This window comes from Lissotriton vulgaris, unplaced genomic scaffold (genome assembly GCF_964263255.1).
Source record: "Lissotriton vulgaris unplaced genomic scaffold, aLisVul1.2 SCAFFOLD_269, whole genome shotgun sequence".
In the NCBI taxonomy this organism is placed as follows: domain Eukaryota; kingdom Metazoa; phylum Chordata; class Amphibia; order Caudata; family Salamandridae; genus Lissotriton; species Lissotriton vulgaris.
In genome coordinates this window covers 465,228-487,121 of record NW_028241749.1, presented here as the reverse complement: position 1 = coordinate 487,121, position 21,894 = coordinate 465,228, and the positions used below count along the sequence as shown (strand labels likewise).

General features: G+C 44.6%; 1 protein-coding gene across 6 annotated transcripts in view; it reads right to left on the bottom strand.

Moving 5' to 3' along the window:
* LOC147669891 (arylsulfatase D-like) overlaps positions 1–21,894 on the bottom strand; it is a 567,561-nt gene that overhangs the window by 103,770 nt on the left and 441,897 nt on the right. For all 6 annotated transcript variants that reach the window (XM_086948166.1, XM_086948168.1, XM_086948165.1 and 3 more), the window contains exon 8: positions 16,960–17,094. In XM_086948166.1, coding sequence (XP_086804292.1) covers positions 16,960–17,094 — 135 coding nt within the window. The remainder of the gene's footprint in view (positions 1–16,959; positions 17,095–21,894) is intronic.

Genomic DNA, 21,894 nt, shown 5'->3' with positions numbered 1-21,894 from the left:
GGCAGAAGGTGGGTGACAAGGATCATCCAGCTAAACTGCCCAACATTGAGATAGCTGACCTGCTTGGAAGGCATCTATTGTCAGCCACCAAAGAGAAAATAACGGTGAATGAGTATTTGAATGTATTCAAGCTACTCCGCATTGAGACAAAATTCAAAGAGGGATCAAAAGCAGAAGAACAGTAGCTGGTCTTGATTAATAATGATATATGAAAAGCGACCTTTAACACATACAGCAGCATCATATGTGAAAGGGCTCCAGAGTGCAGTGTGATCCTGTGGAAGTATATTGATGTCATCAGGAAGGTCATCATCAGCTCTAGGGTTTTGGCCTGTATTTGTTAATGATGAAAAGTTTGGATTAGGGAAAAGTGTGCGTACCACCAAATCTTGGGGTGCAATAGATAATGAATTGTGTTTACAATACATGACCTCTGCTAAACCTTTACAAATGGCTCATACAGCACGTGGGTTGCCCTTGCATTAAGTGCTGTTTCACAGGCATCCCACCACGGGAAGGGGGAGATGAAGGGAGGTGCAAAAAAACAAGGAGGCACCTGCTGGAACTTTAACACTGGTGTCTGCCATAGACTTCCTTGCTGATTCAGGCATAATTGCTTCAAATTTCATTGGGGGGATGGCATTTTGTTCTGCAATACAAAGGGGGCTATGGGCAGGTGTGACAAAAGAGGGTCTGTAGGAAAAAGCAATTACGCCAGTTAAATGAGGAGCCATGCTCCCTTGGCTTTTGAAGTACCTGGATGGGGCAGTGGCTAGGCTGTGGGTGGGACTACAAAGGGCCTCTGGATACCCTACAGGGGACCGTGCTCAGGCAGATGGACTGAGAATTTAAGATCATGCTGGGAACACCCCTTGGTGGTTAATGAAATATTGGGCAAGGAAGTGGCAATTAGATGAACAGCAGAGCCATTTGCAGAATCCCCATTCTTAATTCATCTCCTCTCATGGTCCAATGGTTCCTCAGTGAATGACTTTACAGACTCGCCAGAAAATATATAGTGACTTATACCAGTAATAAATATGGTCATACATTTGCTGAAGCGATCTGGTGGGGACGTAGATATAAAAAGGCAGACATCAAATTGGCATTTGGGCTACTGCCGGTACAACCACAGTATTTGTAGCTCCGGTGGATACAGTTCCATGCAGCAAATTATTTGGATATGGCCATGGGTTGCTTGGTGGGCTCTATTATGTTTGAGAAGTTCAGCACCTTTATGGATTGGGTGATATGAAGGATGGCAAGGTCTCTGTGGATACTGCACTATCTTGTTGATTTTTTGATGGTTGGCAGGAAAGGGGTGGCAGGTGAATGCAAACAACAGATATAGACTTGGGGGAGGGTTACGGAGACATCTGACTTACCTTTGGCCGATGGAAAGAATGAATGACCTTCCACGAAAATGACATATGTAATGAAAGGGGTGACATAATTGCACCATAGAGTTTGAATGACGGAGAGAATAAAGCAGGATCTGAGGATGTGGCTGTAGTTTTTGGATCACTACATTGGTTTCTCATTATTATTTCATGATGACAGACTGACATTGATGGTGGGGATTATTTCAGACAAATCAGCAGCCAGCAGCAGTGGGGTGTACTGGGAGGGAAAATGGGGCACCAAAAGGTGGCCCAAAGAGTAGTTGGTGAAACATCATAGCATTGACTTCTTTGAGCGTTATCGAAGTTGCTGGAGGCCAATAATTGAGCAACAAGAAATTGACATTTATGATCAATAGCCACGTTGTTGTGTATGTGGTGAACAGAATGACAAGCAAGAATGAGTATGTGCTGAGACTGCTGAGAGAGCTTGTTCCTATGTGATAGGAGAACAAAAAAAATTCAGAGGCAGGCATATTACAGGTTTTGAAAACAAGGTGGCTGATGCAAGGAGTCTATGACAGGAACTTGAATGCTGTCTTTGAAAAGAATGGTGACCCCCCTGTGGTAAATAAAATTACCGGACTATTTTTCTATACATTAAATGACAATAAGGATAGCTCAATCAAATGAGAGGCAGAGTCTGTGGTATTTGAGTCATACGGGCTTTAATGAAATGCCTCGAGGCATGGGACATCGGGTTCCATCACCACTAAGGTTCAGGAAGGGACATTCAACATTTTATTAACATCACACATTATATATAGTAAAAGCATATAATCAAGTGAATACAGTAGGCGTAACAGGTGAAAAGAGAGAGATAAGAACACATGTGCGTAACAGGAGGCGTGTAAGAAGGCGTACACGTAGGCGTGTACTGGGCATGTCAGAAAATCGTCACAAGTAACGTCACAAGTGGGTGGATGCTTAGAGAAAGTTTGCAGGATCAGCAGAAACCTTTGGCCTACATGCGCGCGCAACTGAGCATGACGCGTAACTGGGGAGAGCTGGGGGCTTTGACTTTTGCACTAGTAGAGGAGACTAATGTCTGGGATGTCAGAACGACCTGCACCTATAGCATATCTGGTATCTTATGTTTAGAGGATGTAGTGTCTGAAGTAAAAGGTCTCTCGGGCAGAGGCCGTTCATCACTGAATGCTAGTGCGTGCATATGGATCTTAATGTAAAGTGCGGGGGCCATGGGCCTACCATGGTAACGGGTGCAGTAAATTACTTGCATGGAGACAGAAAGGCAGGGCCCTTTGCTCTGCAGCCGGGAATATGTTTACCTATTTCACTAGACTGGAATGTGTTTTCGTGGAGGCTGAGCAGATAACTGTAGGCAAAATATCGTCTTGGCAGGCAGGCCAGGCCGAGCCGGGCACCGCTCGTCTGGGCAGGATGTAAGGTAGAGGTCAGGGATGCATACCTAAACTGTAGCTTTCAGAGACAGAAAAGAACTCGGAGCCTCGATTAAGGGCCTGGCTCGACCGAGCCAGAAAACATGGAGAAAACGTGTGCTTTATTCAAAAGTGCACCATGTAAAGACGTTGGCACCATAGGCCTAGAAGCCTAATTAACGTGATTTTCTTGGAGGACTGTATAACTGACATGTTAACGTTGGACGCAAATGCATATTGCGTCTGTCTAACAGGCACGGAAAAGGAATTACATGACATACATGGGACACGTGTGTATGGATGGGGTGCGAGTGGGGGACACATTAGCTACCTGAAAATTTCTATTACCTCATTCCCTCCTTGGCCCCTACTTCACCCTTTAGGATATGTCTATTTTCATGAGACCATCTATCTGTTCATATAACATCATTTGCTCTTCTTTCTTTATTCGGGAACGGGAACGTGAACTTGGACGGGGAATACAAGCTGTGGCGCACAAGCCGCAAATCGCTGGCCCACATTGCAGACAGAGACAACAACTAAATAGAATAAGCAGTATTATTCCTAGGAATGATAACAATTTCCATCCCCAGGCGGACATCACACTCCAGAGCCAACCGGACCAAGTCCAGGTGCCTGGATTCTGGTGTATCAGGTGAGCAATTTCGTGAAGCCTTGTTATGGCCTTATACACGGATGGCGCGTTATTAGGAATAAACACGCAACAACTGGATCCGATCACTCTACAAGCCCCGCCCCTATCGGCCAGGATGACGTCAAGGACAAGGCGATTTTGAAGAACAACAAGTCTCATAGCGGATTGCTCTTCGGTCAGGTTACCTAAAGCAGAAGTAGTTTCGTTCACTACTGCTTCCAAAGTTCTAGTTAATTTGCGTATCAATTTACTGTTTTGGACAGGACCTACAAAGAAAAAGAATCCTTTATTGAAATCTGTATATTGTTCCCACGTTGTCTCAGTCTGATCGACAATTGGGGACTTGATCTCCCTTCTATGTCTTACATGTACAAGGCGTGAATTTCGATGATAATCAGGTGGGGCTAGGAAAACAGGTGGTAGTAGGAACGCAATATAACACGTCCCATCCCAATCAAGGGGCAGATGTACATAAACTGTCTGACCACAAATAAAATAGGAATGGCGAGAGGCTTTGAAAGTAGACTTTCCTTTATCGCTGAATTCGACCAGAGTATTACAATCACTGTGTCCTAGATGTACTGAACCATTCTTTCTAATGCATAATTCGCCTTTCACTGGTAAAACTGTTATAAAGGGCAAGTTCGAATTAGTCTCGGACTGAACGTTCAGGATCATGAGATTGAGGGAAAAGTTACCTAATTCGTACACTTCATTTTCTAGGTCGGTCCCTCTCCTTTGGGGAAGACCGTCTGCGTCTGGGTAACATGCTTTGTTCATGACTGTATTCAGGTTCCCCCATATCCAATTGCCTTGGGAAACCTGGGACTTACTGTCTAAGGAAGACATTAAAGCAAACCATGCTCCACATGAACCATTATGTGTAAACGGGTAGGGAAAGAGGCAGAGCTCCCTTGTATTTCTGATAAGGTGGGAGTCGGCCACATACCCAGCAATTGGTGGCATTGCTGGTCTGGTGAGTATGGTGTAACATACGAATGAATGTATTGTTGCGCATTGCTAATCGATAAGACAGCTCATGAGGGGGCAGGTCGCTGAAAGTGTGCTCTACAGAGTCATTAGAGAAAGTATGTACATGTGAATTAAAAGGAGGAAAGAAAACATGTAACATGAAGCTTATACATATAATCGAAATGCTCAGAATAAACATGAAAATTAACGTTATGATGCATCTGATATGCAAGTTTTTGCAATATTTTTCTCTCTTTTCGATTCGCCTATCTCTCTGACTACTTGGGTCTATCTTATACATGTCAGAAACCTGTCTAACCGCTTCACCCGAGGGGGACTTAAACAATTAAACGCTGTCTGACTTACTAGACCTCAGCTTAGCTCTGTACTCCTGTTGCGGAGTCTTTTCTAGCAGGGGGAGTTTAGAGTCAGTGTCTGAAAGGGGGCAGTCTTTGATTACAGTCTCTGGACACAGTCCATGAAAGCGTTTTATGTGGCTGGAATGGAGCCACCCTTTTCTTCCTTCCAGTTTCACCGCGGTCCTCGTGGTCATCAACACCAGCTTTGGCTGCTTCCATCTGGGTTCCAGAGGGCTTGTGCGGTCGAAGTTGCGGACGTAGACATAATCCCCTGGAACGATTTCATGCGGTTTTACTTGGGTGTTGTCCGGGAAGTAGCCGCGACCTGTGAACGACAAGATAGTAGTGCAGACATCAAGGAAGCTAGGTAATCTGTCAGCATATTACTGTCGACATCCGTGATCTTACGAGGCATAGGCGTACCCCACATATTGGGAGGTCTGCCGAAGACTACCTCATAGGGAGATAGTCCGGTTCTGGAATGAGCTACCATGCGCATATAAAAGAGGGCAACTGGCAGGGCTACTATCCAATCTACACCTTTTTCTGCACAGACCTTCGCTAATAGTGTTTTCAGAGTCTGATTATGTCGCTCGACTAAACCAGCTGCTTCGGGGTGTCGTACACAGTGAAATTTCCATTGGTAACCTAACAGGAGTGATACCTGTTTCATAAGTTCGGACGAGAATGGCTGTCCATTATCTGAGTACACGACACGGGGCAAGCCGTATCGCGGGAAAAAATCACGAACCAACTGCTTGGCAGTGGTCGCGGCAGTGTAATCTGGGACTGGATATGCTTCTGTCCATCTGGAGAGGGCACATACAACTACGAGGACATATTTGAATCCTCTACATCTGTCCATCTGGATATAATCCATCTGGAGGACTTCAAAAGGATGGTCAGGAGGATGGAATCCACCTTGTTCCACGGGAATGCCTTTGCCTGGATTGAACTGACAACAGATCATGCAGGTACGCACTTTCTGTTTTGCTGCTGCACGTAAATGCTTGTTGAACCATAGATTCTGAATGCTGTCTAACATGGCTTTTTCTCCTAAGTGTGCTGGACTATGTGCTGTATTAATGATAACTTGAACCATAGAGTCGGGGAGGAACCATGTAGCTCTTCCCTTCGTCATCCATCCCTGATCTGTCTGGATCCCTCCTTGTGCTGTCCATTTCTTGATTTCGTCTGGAGTGGCATGTGTCTGTATGTCGAGTACATCTAGAGTGGGATCCTTCACTGTCATACAATGTGTCTGTGTTGGTACTTCAGTCTTTGTTGTATCTGTCGGTATGTCTGTTTGAGTCTGAGCTGTGAGTTTAGCTGTTCGGTCTGCCAGGTCGTTACCCTGGGAAATGGTGTCAGTGACTTTCGTATGTGCTTTGCACTTGATGATAGCAATGGATGTAGGTAAGTGTATTGCTTCTAACAGAGCTTGAATAAGAGGACCATGCTGTATCTTGGCGCCATGAGAAGTTAAAAAACCTCTTTCTTGCCAGAGGATACCGAAGTCGTGAACAACTCCGAATGCGTACTGTGAATCTGCGTATATGTTTACTTTCAGGTTCTTGGCTCGGATGCAGGCTTGGGTCAGAGCGATGAGCTCTGCTGCTTGGGCAGACAATGTGTCAATACGATGTGTTTCTATGACTTCAGTTTCAGTGGTCACTGCATATGCGGCCACTAACTCTCCTGTGCTTGTTCTCATACATGAACCATCCACATAAAGTGTCAGGTCTGGATCGGGTAATGCAATGTCTGTCAAGTCTTGTCTGGGTTTTGTTACAGTATTGATGACTTCTACGCAGTCATGTCGTGTCGGGTCAATTGTGCTCGAGGGTAACAATGTGGCAGGGTTTAAGGTATTGCAACGTCTGATCTCTATGTGTGGCTGAAACAATGTTAATTCATATCCTGTCAGTCTTGCTATGGTCAAGTGTTGAGTCTGGGTTCGGTTCAGAAGAACTTCCACGGAGTGTGGAACTTGTACTTTCAGGGGATGTCCTAACACTATTGAGTCGCTTTGTCTGATTGCTAGAGCTGTTGCTGCAACTGATTTGATAATCAAGGAAGTGAGCAACCCGGAATACCCTTGAGGGCTTGGGTAATGAAAGTAGAAGGGTAAAATTGCCTTCAAGGGACTTATTCAGTCTATATTTGTTAGTTGAAAATATTCTAGAAAGGATCAATGGATCATCCTTGGGGTGAATTAATCAAAACTGATCAATTTATATTATCAACATATAACATATAAACAAAGACACAAGGTGTATACGAAAAGGTTTTTATCAAATAGTTCATTAAATCAACTTCATATACAGATAAATAAACAAATAAGATTTTAGGACTGTGGGTACACATATAAATAAATTGCTAAGTGACTCAACAGAACCTAAAAAACACCTATCCCAAAACACATTGAGTAAAACAAAGAGGGGGATGAGATGTATTGTCGACGTTTCGGTTTCTTAATAATGATTTGATGAAACCATCCTCAGGACCATTATCAGTGCTGATCTGTATAGAAATATTGTAATCTAGTGGATGTGGAAAGCACTCATCAAGGCTGGATATGAAGTCAAATCTTCACTCCCATGCATGTATATTATAACGCAGAAATCGCCCGGTGTCACTCGTGCGGAGTCTTATCTGCTTTTTAGACACAGTCTGAAGTAATTGTGACCAGTATGAATTTTAAACAGGTCAGTAAACAGTCATTTGTCCTGCAGCGCCTAGGATTCGCCAATCCTAGGCGCTGCAGGACAAATGACTGTTTACTGACCTGTTTAAAATTCATACTGGTCACAATTACTTCAGACTGTGTCTAAAAAGCAGATAAGACTCCGCACGAGTGACACCGGGCGATTTCTGCGTTATAATATACATGCATGGGAGTGAAGATTTGACTTCATATCCAGCCTTGATGAGTGCTTTCCACATCCACTAGATTACAATATTTCTATACAGATCAGCACTGATAATGGTCCTGAGGATGGTTTCATCAAATCATTATTAAGAAACCGAAACGTCGACAATACATCTCATCCCCCTCTTTGTTTTACTCAATGTGTTTTGGGATAGGTGTTTTTTAGGTTCTGTTGAGTCACTTAGCAATTTATTTATATGTGTACCCACAGTCCTAAAATCTTATTTGTTTATTTATCTGTATATGAAGTTGATTTAATGAACTATTTGATAAAAACCTTTTCGTATACACCTTGTGTCTTTGTTTATATGTTATATGTTGATAATATAAATTGATCAGTTTTGATTAATTCACCCCAAGGATGATCCATTGATCCTTTCTAGAATAATTTCAACTAACAAATATAGACTGAATAAGTCCCTTGAAGGCAATTTTACCCTGCAACTGATTTGAGGCACGCAGGCAGAGCCTGGGCCACTGGATCTAATGTACAAGAAAAATAAGCGCAAGGCTTGTGTTTTCCTGCTTGATCTTGTGTGAGCACAGATAATGCTGTGCCATCGCGTTCAGTGACAAAAAGTGTAAAAGGTTTGCTGTAACATGGTGTCGCTAAAACAGGTGCTTGACATAGGGCTTTCTTTAATTCGTCAAAAGCTTGTGTATGTTCCTGAGTCCAAGGGAGGACAGTCGAAGTCGCTGCCTCCTGTGTTGTCAACTGTATGAGTGGTTTGGCTAGATATGCATACTGAGGGATCCATTGTCTGCAGTAAGAAGTGAGGCCAATGAAGGCCCGTACCTCCTTTTGTGTCTTGGGTTGTGGCAGATGTGCAATTAACTGGATGCGGTCTGGTGTCAACTGTCTCCCCCACTTGGACAGCAAGTGCCCAAGGTATACCACTTGCTGGGCACAGAATTGTAGCTTCGAAGGGGACACTTTATGCCCGTTTTCGGCCAAGAAATACAAGACAGTCAGTGACGCGCGCTCGCAGTCACGTTCGGTTCGTGCTGTTATTAACAAGTCATCAACATATTGGAGCAGGGCAGTGTCAGTAGGCATGTGAATACTGTCTAGTTGTCGTTTCAGGGCTTGACTGTAAATACTAGGACTTTCCGTGAACCCTTGAGGTGCACGTGCAAATTTGAAGCTTCGCCCATTTAAACGGAATCCGAAGAGATACTGGCTTTCCGGATGAATGGGGACACTAAAGAAGGCGTTCTTGAGATCGATTACAGTAAAGAACGCTGCTTCGGAATCAATAGCAGTCAATAAGGAAGAAATGTCTGGCACTACTGGGTACTGGGGAATGATGCATTTATTTAATTCTCGAAGGTCGATCACCAATCTGTAGACTGGTGGTGCATTTGGGTCAGTTCGTTTAAGAATCGGAATGATTGGAGAATTACATACATTGGAGTCAGTTTCTATAACTACTCCTTGGGCAATCAGTTCGTCAATAATTTTCAGTAAGGCTGCTACGGCCTCGGGGGGCAATTTGTATTGTCGGATTCGGGGTAGTACAACTCCTTGCTTGAGAGTAACACGGTATGGTGTAATGTGCATACAACCTACATCAGTTGGACCTTGTGCCCATAAATGCTGTGGTACGTTTTGCAATCTTGGATCAAAATCTCTCAACACATAATGACCTTTAAAATCTCGTAAAAACAATCTCACTCCTTCCGGAGAACAACATATTACTGCTCCTAGTCCTTTCAACGTTTTAATACCAAGCAGATTTTCAGGACATGCTTTCGTAAGTAACAAGTCTGTAGTACGGGACAATGGACCAACTTCTAGGGAAACTGGCTTTGACACATCGTTAACAATAGGCTTTCCTGAAAAACCCAGGGAAACATTCTGTGAGCCTGAGAGGGGTGCCCCTGGAACCTCGTCATGACTGATGGTAGTTCTGCTCGCCCCTGTGTCAATCAAAATTTTTCTGTCTTTCCCTAATACCTGACTATGTACATAGGGACCCTCTTGATTTACAGGAACCTCAATAAGAGGCAAGCCAACCTCCCTCTCTAGGCTGTTTCATGAGTACTGCTGGTAATCGGGGTAATCTGACTGTGCATACTGGTACATTTGTTGCGCGACATGTTGTGTGGCAGCAATGGGTTGGGGTTGGGGTACAGCTACTGTCTGTTGTGTATTCTGTGGAGGTTGCGTATTCTGTGTAATATGCTGTGGAACATGTTCTTGTCTAGGAAGACGCGGTCTTTCTTTCGTCCTGCCTGTAGCAATATTGTATTTCAGAACGGCACATTCGTTTATATAGTGACCTGGCTGTTTACAATAGTTGCAATTCCCTTTAACGGGAGCTGCAGAATGACCTGGCGGTGCTGTACCCTTTTTCTGACCGTCAGCTGGAACAGACTGAGCTACCAGTACTTTCATTTTCGTATCTTTCATACGCCTCTGTTCATGATCGTGTTCTTCTCTAATTCGGTTCTGGTGGTACTGTAACATTTGTAACATTTGAGAAGGGGAATTTGCTTGCCATGTGCTCTCGACTTTCAGAACTCTGTTTTTGACTTGTGGTAAGGAATTCTCTACTAATTTGGTCACAAAAAGATGTGGGTACGATTCACTACTTGTTTTCAGGCCGCTAATAATAATGAAACATTTCTCGAATCTGGAATAAAAATCACTAGTGTCTTTGTCTTGTTTCTGTTTGCAGGCTGAGATTGCATCCCAGTCTTCCTTTTTTATAGCCAATAACCGCGGCAAGACCTGTACTAATAATCCTGGTAATGCTTTAGCTTTGTCCCCAAGACCGGTACCTGGGACTCGTCCATTTTCTTCTGTTTCTAATTCAGTCCAGATAATCTTTGTATCTCCCACCTCCCATTCTTTTTCTTTAAGTTTTTCGTAAATGCCGGCGGGCAACAATACCTTTAACATTTTAAGAATATCGGGATATGTATAATCCCCCATGAGTAGCATGTCTTTTAATTCACGGTGGAACCCTGCTGGATCTTTATCATGACAAGGCACTAACTTTTTCATTTCCAATAATTCCATTTTAGTCAGGGGTGTGTATACGAATACGCGTTGAAGCTCACCCCCTGCGGTCTGGATGGGATGAACTTCTCGTAAGGGATTCTGTCTGTCAATGTAAAATGTTTTCCTTACTGGGGGTGGAACAGGAACGAAATGTGGAGTCAGGAAAGTTCTGTATTTGTGTCGTTGTTCTAGAATAGTATTAATCAAATCGGTACCTAGGCCTCTCCATCTACCTAGGAGTAACTCGTCCAAAATATTATATAGGGGACTTGGATCAGAATGCTGACTCTCATATAGTGTAATGAGATGCTGGATCATGTACATACCAGCTAAGCGCTGTTCGGTTGGGGAAAGATGCAAAAATGTTTGCGCTACTGAATCATCTTTATATACGCTGTTATTTCCAGCCCACTGTACTGCTGATCGTGCTAGTTCTTGTTCACGCATGGTACTAAGTTCACTGTAACCTATTCGTTGTTTCAGTACTTTATCAGTGGCTTGGAATAAATGTTCAAGAGAACATTGTTCTGGTATGGGAGAAAGAAAACGTTTCTTGCTTTCTAGGCGTATGGGTCTGTCAAAAGGTCTTGCTCTACCTACGTACGCTATTCTATCTGGGTCTTCTGTATCATCTATATCTTCATCCTCTGTGGTTTCATTCTCCTCTTTCTCGGCTTCCCTAGCTGCTTTTTCCCTTTCGTGTATTACTACAATTTCATTACGGATCTTTCTGTACATGGATTCTATACAACCTTGTTTATTATGTTTACCATCAGCTATATTGTTACTCCAATTTATCAGGATATCCATTTCTTCTTTGCTTGTACCTGGCCGATCTCGTTCCCTTATCAAACAATTTATCAAAAACTGTAAGATCATTCTTTGTGTCTCAACCTTATTGTGTGCGATGGCCTCGTGAATGCATTCTGGTCTCTCCCCTGTTCTAATAAAATTATATATGTTATCTAAATGTTGTCTCATATTTGGTAGAATAGTCAAATAGTTTGTGACTCGTCGTAAACGTATTGAGTATAGCATCATCTCGTCTTCACCTGGTACTGGATCATATCTGCAATCTGTAAGGTACTGTCTAAGGGCTGTGAATGTCGCCGCTTTGGGTGTGCGTTGTAATGCTACTTCTCTAAGCGTCATTCGTTTTACTTGAGGCGGGGTAACAGGTTGACCTCCTACTGCGCCTCCTGAAGCGGAAGTGTAAACATCAACTGGCTGTGTTGATACTACTGGTGTCATAGCTTGTAAAGTAGGTGTAGGTAATGTAGGCAGACTCTGGGTTGTAAGTGTAGAAAAAGGGTTGGTAGGACCAATAGCAGGAGGGACAGTAGCAGAGACAGTAGGGGAAGTGACAATGGGTGCGGGAGTCGAGTCTTGGGGAGGTGGGGGTGTCGTGTCTTGAACAGACTGAATAGGCTGATGTATATTATTGGCCACAGGTGGTACGCGTACATTGGTATATTCTGGAGCAACATCATCTAAATAGGAAGAAAGGAAAATGTCCACTGCGGTCTGTTTATGACGGAGTTTAGTCAGGACCAATGGTGGTGGCAAGCTACGGGGTACTTCCGGGGTCGCCTTGGGCAGGCCCTCGGCAATAACAGGATACAGACCTGTAATAAGGGCATTTCTTTGTCTGTCTTGTTGTTCTATTCTGACTCGTTCTCCTTCTTCTAGTAACTCTTTTTCTCTAGCTTTTTCGGATTCTTCTCAACTTCTTTCTGCTTTCCTAATTTCTTTCTCTGTTCTTCTATGCGCTTCTTTACGCCATAATTCTATGGCATCTTTCTGGGATTGTCTGGCTTTCTTTTTCCATAATGCTTCTTCTACTCTCATGATGCAATCAGCATCCCATGTCCCTGAGACAAGCCACCTAAACTTTTCTTCCAGATCTTTTGTATAGTCCACCCATAAGTCTGTACAGTATGGCATCTAAGCCATGCTTTTGGTACATAAAATGTCCGGGAGTGTCCCTAGGTGGGACGGGAACTGCTTCTTCGAGTATCCCTTTCCTGGTTCCTATCTGACGTAATTTCGAGAACAGCGGCATGTTTGGACTGACTTGAACGCGAACACAATAAACACAGTAATGGATTGAAACAATCATTCATACCACGACATGAAACACATTAAAACATTTTCGAACAGATGCTACCTAGTACATGAAAACACAATTCTGAAGAATTCTCGAGATTCTAGAATACTGAATTACTAGATGCACTGCTAGAACAGTACAGACATACAGGTCCCATAAAGAGACACGTCATACCGTATCCACCTAAGTGAACACGTCTGGACCAGGTCTGTGTACCCAGACCTGTCTTGACCGGGCACAAATTAATGAACCCGTCTATATGCGTTCCCAACAACGGTACTCACCGGGAAGCAGAAACTGAAGGCCTCGGAAACTGGACTGGACTGGACTGCGTCGGGCTACGATTTCTCCTACGCATGCGCTTCGGAACAGGTGGGCCTCCGGATACCTCGGACCTTGCTCTCTCGACTTTGGGCTCTGGTCGGGATCCTCCGCATTCCTCACCGCCTCGTCTGGATGCCGGGTCGCAGTCTCCGTCTCCTCCGTGGGCCTGAGGGAGATAGCAGGAAAACCCGCAGGTGTGCACTGGATCCGTCACGGCTGTAGAAGGGGTCAAGGGCCTGCGTTACATCGCCGGCGAGTGGGGAAGGGTGGGGGGGGTCCCTATTCGGGCGCCAGATTATGTGGTAAATAATATTACCGGACTATTTTTCTATACATTAAATGACAATAAGGATAGCTCAATCAAATGAGAGGCAGAGTCCGTGGTATCTGAGTCATACAGGCTTTAATGAAATGCCTCGAGGCATGGGACATCGGGTTCCATCACCACTAAGGTTCAGGAAGGGACATTCAACATTTTATTAACATCACACATTATATATAGTAAAAGCATATAATCAAGTGAATACAGTAGGCGTAACAGGTGAAAAGAGAGAGATAAGAACACATGTGCGTAACAGGAGGCGTGTAAGAAGGCGTACACGTAGGCGTGTACTGGGCATGTCAGAAAATGGTCACAAGTAACGTCACAAGTGGGTGGATGCTTAGAGAAAGTTTGCAGGATCAGCAGAAACCTTTGGCCTACATGCGCGCGCAACTGAGCATGACGCGTAACTGGGGAGAGCTGGGGGCTTTGACTTTTGCACTAGTAGAGGAGACTAATGTCTGGGATGTCAGAACGACCTGCACCTATAGCATATCTGGTATCTTATGTTTAGAGGATGTAGTGTCTGAAGTAAAAGGTCTCTCGGGCAGAGGCCGTTCATCACTGAATGCTAGTGCGTGCATATGGATCTTAATGTAAAGTGCGGGGGCCATGGGCCTACCATGGTAACGGGTGCAGTAAATTACTTGCATGGAGACAGAAAGGCAGGGCCCTTTGCTCTGCAGCCGGGAATATGTTTACCTATTTCACTAGACTGGAATGTGTTTTCGTGGAGGCTGAGCAGATAACTGTAGGCAAAATATCGTCTTGGCAGGCAGGCCAGGCCGAGCCGGGCACCGCTCGTCTGGGCAGGATGTAAGGTAGAGGTCAGGGATGCATACCTAAACTGTAGCTTTCAGAGACAGAAAAGAACTCGGAGCCTCGATTAAGGGCCTGGCTCGACCGAGCCAGAAAACATGGAGAAAACGTGTGCTTTATTCAAAAGTGCACCATGTAAAGACGTTGGCACCATAGGCCTAGAAGCCTAATTAACGTGATTTTCTTGGAGGACTGTATAACTGACATGTTAACGTTGGACGCAAATGCATATTGCGTCTGTCTAACAGGCACGGAAAAGGAATTACATGACATACATGGGACACGTGTGTATGGATGGGGTGCGAGTGGGGGACACATTAGCTACCTGAAAATTTCTATTACCTCACCCCTCCCGGTCTTTCAACTCTCATTCACAGTTGACAAGATTCTGTGGTTTAGCCCGAGGGGGCAGACGGGAGAGGCCTGAAAGCTCTAAAAGATTTGTAAGAGATTAGAATGTAAGAGTGATGCGTCAGGCTTATTCAACAAGAAGGATGTACAATATCCCCTTTCCAGCACTCTCTCTTTCCCTGGTGGATACCTGATTGAGGATTGCACTCAAAGGGTGATCCCCAAAGAGGGATCCACCCTACTAGACAGCAAGGAAAACGATTAAAGGGGGAGCAGACCAATGAGCATGAGTAAGTGGTACCCAGCCAGGCACAACAGTCTTACTGTCCCAGCTGGGGGATGAGGTTTACACTCAATCTGCTCCTTCAAGGGACCAGAAAGTCCACTAGACACCAAGGGAAAATGGTAAAAAAATGCAAAGAAGGGATATGGTTGCCCCACCAAGGCATTGGGCCATTATCTCACACCAGTCGTTCTGCCCCTCCAGGGGCATATGGGGGTGGTACACACATCCCACTAGACAGCAGGCAAATATTGTCAGCAAAAGAAGGATTTGGTTGGCTCACCCAGACATCAAAACTATGGATTTGGGCCCAGATCTTTGGACTGGGATGAATGTGTGACATTGATCCACATTCGGTCCATCACCTGTTTTGTTTGCAGTTACCGCCATAAGTGCGCTGGGGATGCCCAGACGTGGGTCCCAGGCACTCCACACCACTGGAGTCAAGCTAGCCGGGCTGATGAGAGGTGTTACCTCGAAACCGGTCCGGTCCTCGGATGCTTGATTCCGTTCTGGGAAGGACATGGCTTTTGTAGTTCGGACTGGACTGTTCCCATGGGGCACAGGGTCAGAGCTGATTTGCATATCGCCATTGTCTAACCCAGGGTGGTGTGGAGTGCAAAAAAACGATGGATTTGGGCCCAGATCTTTGGACTGGGGTGAGTGTGTGACATTGATCCACATTCGGTCCATCACCTGTTGTTTTTGCATATTCCGCCCTAAGTGCGGTGGGGATGCCCAGACGTGGGTCCCAGGCACTCCACACCACTGGAGTCAAGCTAGCCGGGCTGATGAGAGGTGTTACCTCGAAACCGGTCCGGTCCTCGGATGCTTGATTCCGTTCTGGGAAGGACATGGCTTTTGTAGTTCGGACTGGACTGTTCCCATGGGGCACAGGGTCAGAGCTGATTTGCATATCGCCATTGTCTAACCCAGGGTGGTGTGGAGTGCAAAAAACGATCGATTTGGGCCCAGATCTTAGGACTGGGATGAATGTGTGACATTGATCCACATTCGGTCCATCACCTGTTTTGTTTGCAATTTTCACCCAGACATCAGGCCATTACCCCAGATCAGAACAGTACAACAATATTTCCGCCCCCCTGGGGACCGATTGGGAGTATTCACCCCAATCTGACCCCGCAGGAGAGAGGGCGAGAGGGCGGGAGAAGGCCTATTAGACACCAGTGATAAAGTGGTTAAAAGAAAATTGGGTGGTGTTCAACCAAGGCATCAGGCCTATCCCCAACTCCAAAACCCCAGTATTTCTGCTATCCTTGGAGGGCAGAAAGCCCAAAAGACCCTAGCATTTTTTTTTGTAAGTGGTGGGGGCCAGCCTACATTGAGGAAACCCCTCACTCCTTAATCCTAAGGCCCACTCTGTCCTCTAGGGGGTGGAGATTAGGGGTTTGCCCCCACTTTACCTCTAGATGGAGCAGAAAGCCACTGGATGCCAGGGATATTAAAAAAAATGAGACGGAGGCCGGCCTTTCTTGCATTATGCCAAACTTCCACCTCTAAAGCCATGGCCGTTTTTCTGCTTCCACCAGCCTTCACACTAAAGTAGATGTGCCTGGCCACAGGTGAAATGGTAACTGGAGTTCTGGGCTCTTGTTACAGTTTATGGTATGCAGCAGTGACACTACGGCTGGATTTGGTATTTTGCTTGCTCAGCAGTGAAGGACCAGTAATAACAGCCCGATTCTTATAACTGTTCAGCCGTTGCTTCTTAAAATAAAACATTTAGCTTTTTGACAAACCAAATTAAAACATACAGCTCTAGAGGCAGAAATGGTAACTTGCAGCTACTGCCATGCCCTTTTGTCGACACTCTCCAGTGGGGAATGAAGACAATTCTCCTGTAACAGTGCTCACAATTGTACAAGAACTGCAAAAAAAAAGTTCATTGAATATTTTAAATACATTTTGTGGTGACTTCCTGAGAACTGGAATTGAACATCAGTTAATCATGGTACGCAAGCTAGAACAATCATTAATGTATTCAGACATGGACTATCTATTTTTTACCTTTATATATTCCATTCCAGCCTCCCATTTGCATATTGTCATAACGGGCTTCCAGAAAGCCCCCGTGGTCAGATGTGAAATGAATCAGCGTGTTGTTCTTCAATTCTCCTTCATGCAATGCATCAAGAATTTCTCCTGAAATTAGGAAATGGAACAGTTGTGTGTACAAGGAAGGTAATACTTTATTGATTGAATAAATAAAATAATTTTAATTTCAAGGTCATCAAAGTACATGATTTAAAAAAATTGGTGTACAAATTGGTTTAAAGTTTCTAAAACTAAAAGCCAACAGCTATTAAAAGAATGTGAAAGCCAATATACAAGTGCATTGACTGTATCAATTTATGGGACCAATATCACATTGAAATTGTGCAGGCCTAATGTCTGTTGAGCATAAAATCCTGCATTACTGAGTTTCTGATGATGTTTGTTAAAGTGCTAGAGTACTCAGACGATCTCTAACAGTCTTTAGCGTTTAGGTATCAAGGAAAGATTTTCTCGTGGCCCTTATTGGATTATTATTATTGTTATTATTAATCAGATTTGTAGAGGTCATGGCTACCTAACCAAGGTTTCCCAGTGCTACATCATGGGATAGGTACCCAGAGACATCCTGTGGGCTGCTCCTGAGGTTAATAATTAAAACAGCCTCTTACGGTGTTGTGGGGATTCTGCACACACACAAAACTATGTTTAGGAAAAAATGTCCTTGGTGTATAGGGGTTGTACCTTCCTACCACCTTAGTACTCAAAATCCCAAAACCGACTAGCAATAGTGTCTCATTCTTTCTCCTTCATAATCCCGAAGCAAAAAATGATTAGACAACCCAGAACACAACACTCCCGACTGTCTCAGGAATCGCGGTAGCAAGACATACCCTTTCACTCACTCACTCTTACCTGTCCACAATAAGGTTTGTCAGAGCCACTGTATCGTTCAAAATGTTTATTTTAACGATCATGCTCTATAATGCAGTATAGGAGCCACTACCAGCAGCAAAATGCATAAACCTAGAACAGTTAGCATTGTTACAATACTATAGAATACGAAGGGGATGTCATCATATACAGACAGTGGAAAAGGACTATAAGGCCTAACCACCCTCCCCTTGGTAAGTTTAGGTTTATTATATAAAGGAAGATCTCTGGGCTTTGTTAGCAGACCCCAAACCTTAGAGCCTACGTCATAGGAACAGCATAGCTCTTCTCCAAGGAAAGGTTTCCCTCCAAGTGTGTGTGAACAGCATGCATCCCCGTAATATCAAAGCATGAGCTCTACAGCAGTGCAGCTCTGTGTAGCATGTTTTGTCTAGGTGCTAGTGACTGACCAGAACACATTAACAAGGGGCATGTTTATCGACCTTGCACATCGTGTTCAGACTAAACTCCAGGAGCAGCAGAGAATGCAGACAGCAGACAGTTCTCGTGTGAAAGGCAAAAACAGTTTTGCAAAATAAAGTTATGTAGTAACGTGCACAAAAGCAGCATTATGACCGCAGAGCTCATGCTACCCTAGCAATGTCGAGAATGACCCTAACAGCCATATAATAACGGAAGATGGAAAGCGAGCTGCAGGTTCTCAGATTGTGAGGAAGAGAGTTTCACAGCTTTGGGCCTAGATAGTAGAAGACTCAGCCTCCTTGTCTGTATCTCCTAACTCTGGAACCTGCAGCTAGATCCAGGTTACTCAAACACAAGGATGGGTTGAGTGTGTAGGGTACCATCAATGATCTTGATGTATGAGGGGCCAGAGTTTGAAAACATTTGTATATGTAGCACAGTGCCCTGAATTTGAGCCAGTGCAGCTCACGGAGCAAGATGGCAGTAGGATGAAAATTGGGGGTGGGGGGCAAAGTACGAGTCTAGCTGCTGTGTTCTGTACTACCTGGAGTCACATAAGAAGGTACTTTCAGACCCTAGGTAAAGAATGTCTCTGTACTCAAGATTTGAGATGGCCAGGGCCTGGATGACTGTTCGCTGGGCTGAGGACAGGAGACATCCTAGAATTTTTCTAAGCCATCTCAAGATTCCAAAGCAGATGGCAGGCACTGTAGGGATTTGAAGGCTCATGTTTAGATTATCGTACAACCAGACTACAAGATTCTTGACTACTGGAGCCAGATGCAAATGTCATAAATGGGGAAGGTTACCCAGCAATAGAACCTCCTTTTTCTCCGTTTTGCTTCAATGAGTTTGTGTTCATCCAGGTGCAGACTTGCTTGAGGTAGCTATTCAGTGCATATGCACTGTGGTTCTCCTGGGAAGACAGGGAGATAAAGATCTGGCTATCGTGGGTGTAAGGCTGGAGAGTGAGGCTACATGTTTCTACAATGTCTGCTAGCGGCCTTACGTACAAATTGAAGTGAGTTAGGCTTAGAGTGAAACCCTCATGGATCCCAGATGGTAAATGGTGTGAAAAGATTGATGCTGGTGGGTGTGAAGTTGAAAGACACAATCCCTTAGGAATAAGTTCAGCCAGCACAGATCCATGTCGTGCACCCCTACAACCTCTGGCCTTTGGAAAAGAATGTTGTGGTTCACTTTGTCGAAAGCCACAATGTGATCCAGCAGAATTAGTGTGGTGGTGCCTTGGATATTCTGTTATGACCAGCAAGGCAGACTCTGTACTATGGCCAGCTCTAAAGCCTGATTGTAAGGGGTGGAGCCAGCCACTGAGATCTGGGTATATCGTTAGTTGCTTGTTCACATGTTTTTCTAGGACTTTAGCCAGTGTGGGCAAGAGGAAAATCGGTCTGTAGTTGGCCCAGATTCAGGAGTCCAGATTTATTTTTCTGAGTAAGGGCCTGACCATTGCCTTACATACCCTAGGACTATACGCTTGATTGTGAGGCATTAAGAAGCAGTGTTAGAAGGTCCATTGAGGATGATTCAAATTTGCCAAACACTGAGGGAGGGTAGGGATCAAGAGATGAGCCCGACTTAATGAGAGCATTTTCGAACAGTTGTGATTGCATGGGATTGTGGAGTCATTTTTGCACCTGCCACATGCATTTAGTCACCTGGCAGCAGGGGCATTACAGTCTTCGCTAAGCCAACCAATTGCAGCTTGCCTGCTAGTGCACACTTGCTGTTGTACAAAAGCAGGGTTGCACAGCTTCCTTCTCTGTACTAAAAGTGCTGGATGTGTGCATAAAATGTGAGTTAATGACTCGCATTTATACCCATATATGCAGCAGCTTAGAATTGTTGATGACTCTTACAAGCAGGGATTATATCTTTCGCTTCTACCTGCTCAAAACGAAACAGCATATTTGATACTTTAGCATGAGTGAGAATTGAGTTAAGTAGGCTTTGGGCATCTAATGTTAATATGAGAATATAACCATTCATGCATGGCATTCAACAGCTACTTTGTTTTTATCTCACAGTTATGACAAAGCTTTGGGAAGCAATATGGTTGGCATTGCCGCTACAGCACTGCCCATCATATCACAAGTTTCCCCAGCCCCAGCATTTACATGGCGGTGCGCCCGCATTGAAAAGGCTGGTGGTGGGGAAACAAAGTGGGTCCTATAGGGCCTCCTTTTGCCCCTGTGCATAGGGATGCATGCAAGGGGGCACTTGTTGTGCCCCCCTGTCTGCATGCACCCCCTTTCCTGCACGGCATGGACTGCACAGTTCGTGCAGTGAAAGAATGGCCTTAGGTGCACTGCCTGCACGCCAGACAATGAGGAAACTCATAATCTGGTGTGCAGCGGTCGACTTTGGCGGCCTGAGAGCAGGGCACTGGCGTGGCCGACCACTCCCAGACCCCCAAAGCTGTGATCAGGCCCTAATATTTAATATGGTGTTTCCAAAATTCCACATTAAAAACAGATGTAGGCTCTTACATATTGTTTTGCATCTAAGAGCTTTATTACTCATTCTGATTTTAATATATTATCATGTTGCTTGAACATTAACAAGCCTGAGGGCCTAGTAAAAAAAAAAAAATTCTCAAGTAAAAATGATATTTCCCAAGGCATAGTAGTGTATTAGTATTAAGGTTTTGAAGAATAAACAGTCCAAACTGAATCTAACTTCTGAGAAGGGCAAGGTCCTAGAAACAGCCAAAAGCATGTTAAAAAGCATTGGCACAGCCAACTGGTCTCAGCAATGCCTGAGCTATTGGTCTTGTCAATGTGAATGTCTTTTAGCTTTGTTGCCTAGCAGCACATACACTGCTCAGCATGGCTGATAGACGCTGAAAGCCCAAAATCACAGGATGTTGAGCCGTTACTCTTCCTCCCAAGTTGAGTTTATTGCCTTGTCCCTCCTAACACAAAGAATTGCTATGATGTGGCCTGCGCTGGCTGCCTCATAGCGCTTTTTCAGTGACTTTCAGCCATGGTACAGCAGATGTGCCTGCTAGATAACATGACTAAAACACATGCACCTTGACATGGTCAATAGCTCGGAAAATGCGGAGACCTATTGGCTTCGCCAATGCTTGTTCAGTTTTGACGGGGTCTTGCTGAACAAATGTGGAAGCGACAAACAGTTTTTGAAGTGAAGTGAGGACGTGGCGCAACAGCCAGAGCTGGCCACAGGGGAACTGGGGAGCCAGGTTCCAATCTCAGGTTCGACTGAGTTGTTTGTGATTCTGGACAAATCACTTATACTTTACCCTACATATGAGAATGAATGTGTCATTTTGTGATGGAACTGGGGAGCACTTAAAATGATCCAATACCATTGGCTGGTGTTTGCAATATGGCAATTTGGAGAATGGAGCAAGTGCTCTAATACCATAGGATTGGGGAAAATAACATTAAAATAAAGGCAGCAGCGATGAGGAAGGTAGTGGGGGGATGGTTCAAGGAGGTAAGCAGGAGTGGATGGGGAAATGGGCAAGCAATGACAGGAGAGGGCGGGAGGAAGTAACAATAAAGTGCGTAAAATACCTTAACTGAAGCAAGATCAGCGACAAAGCTT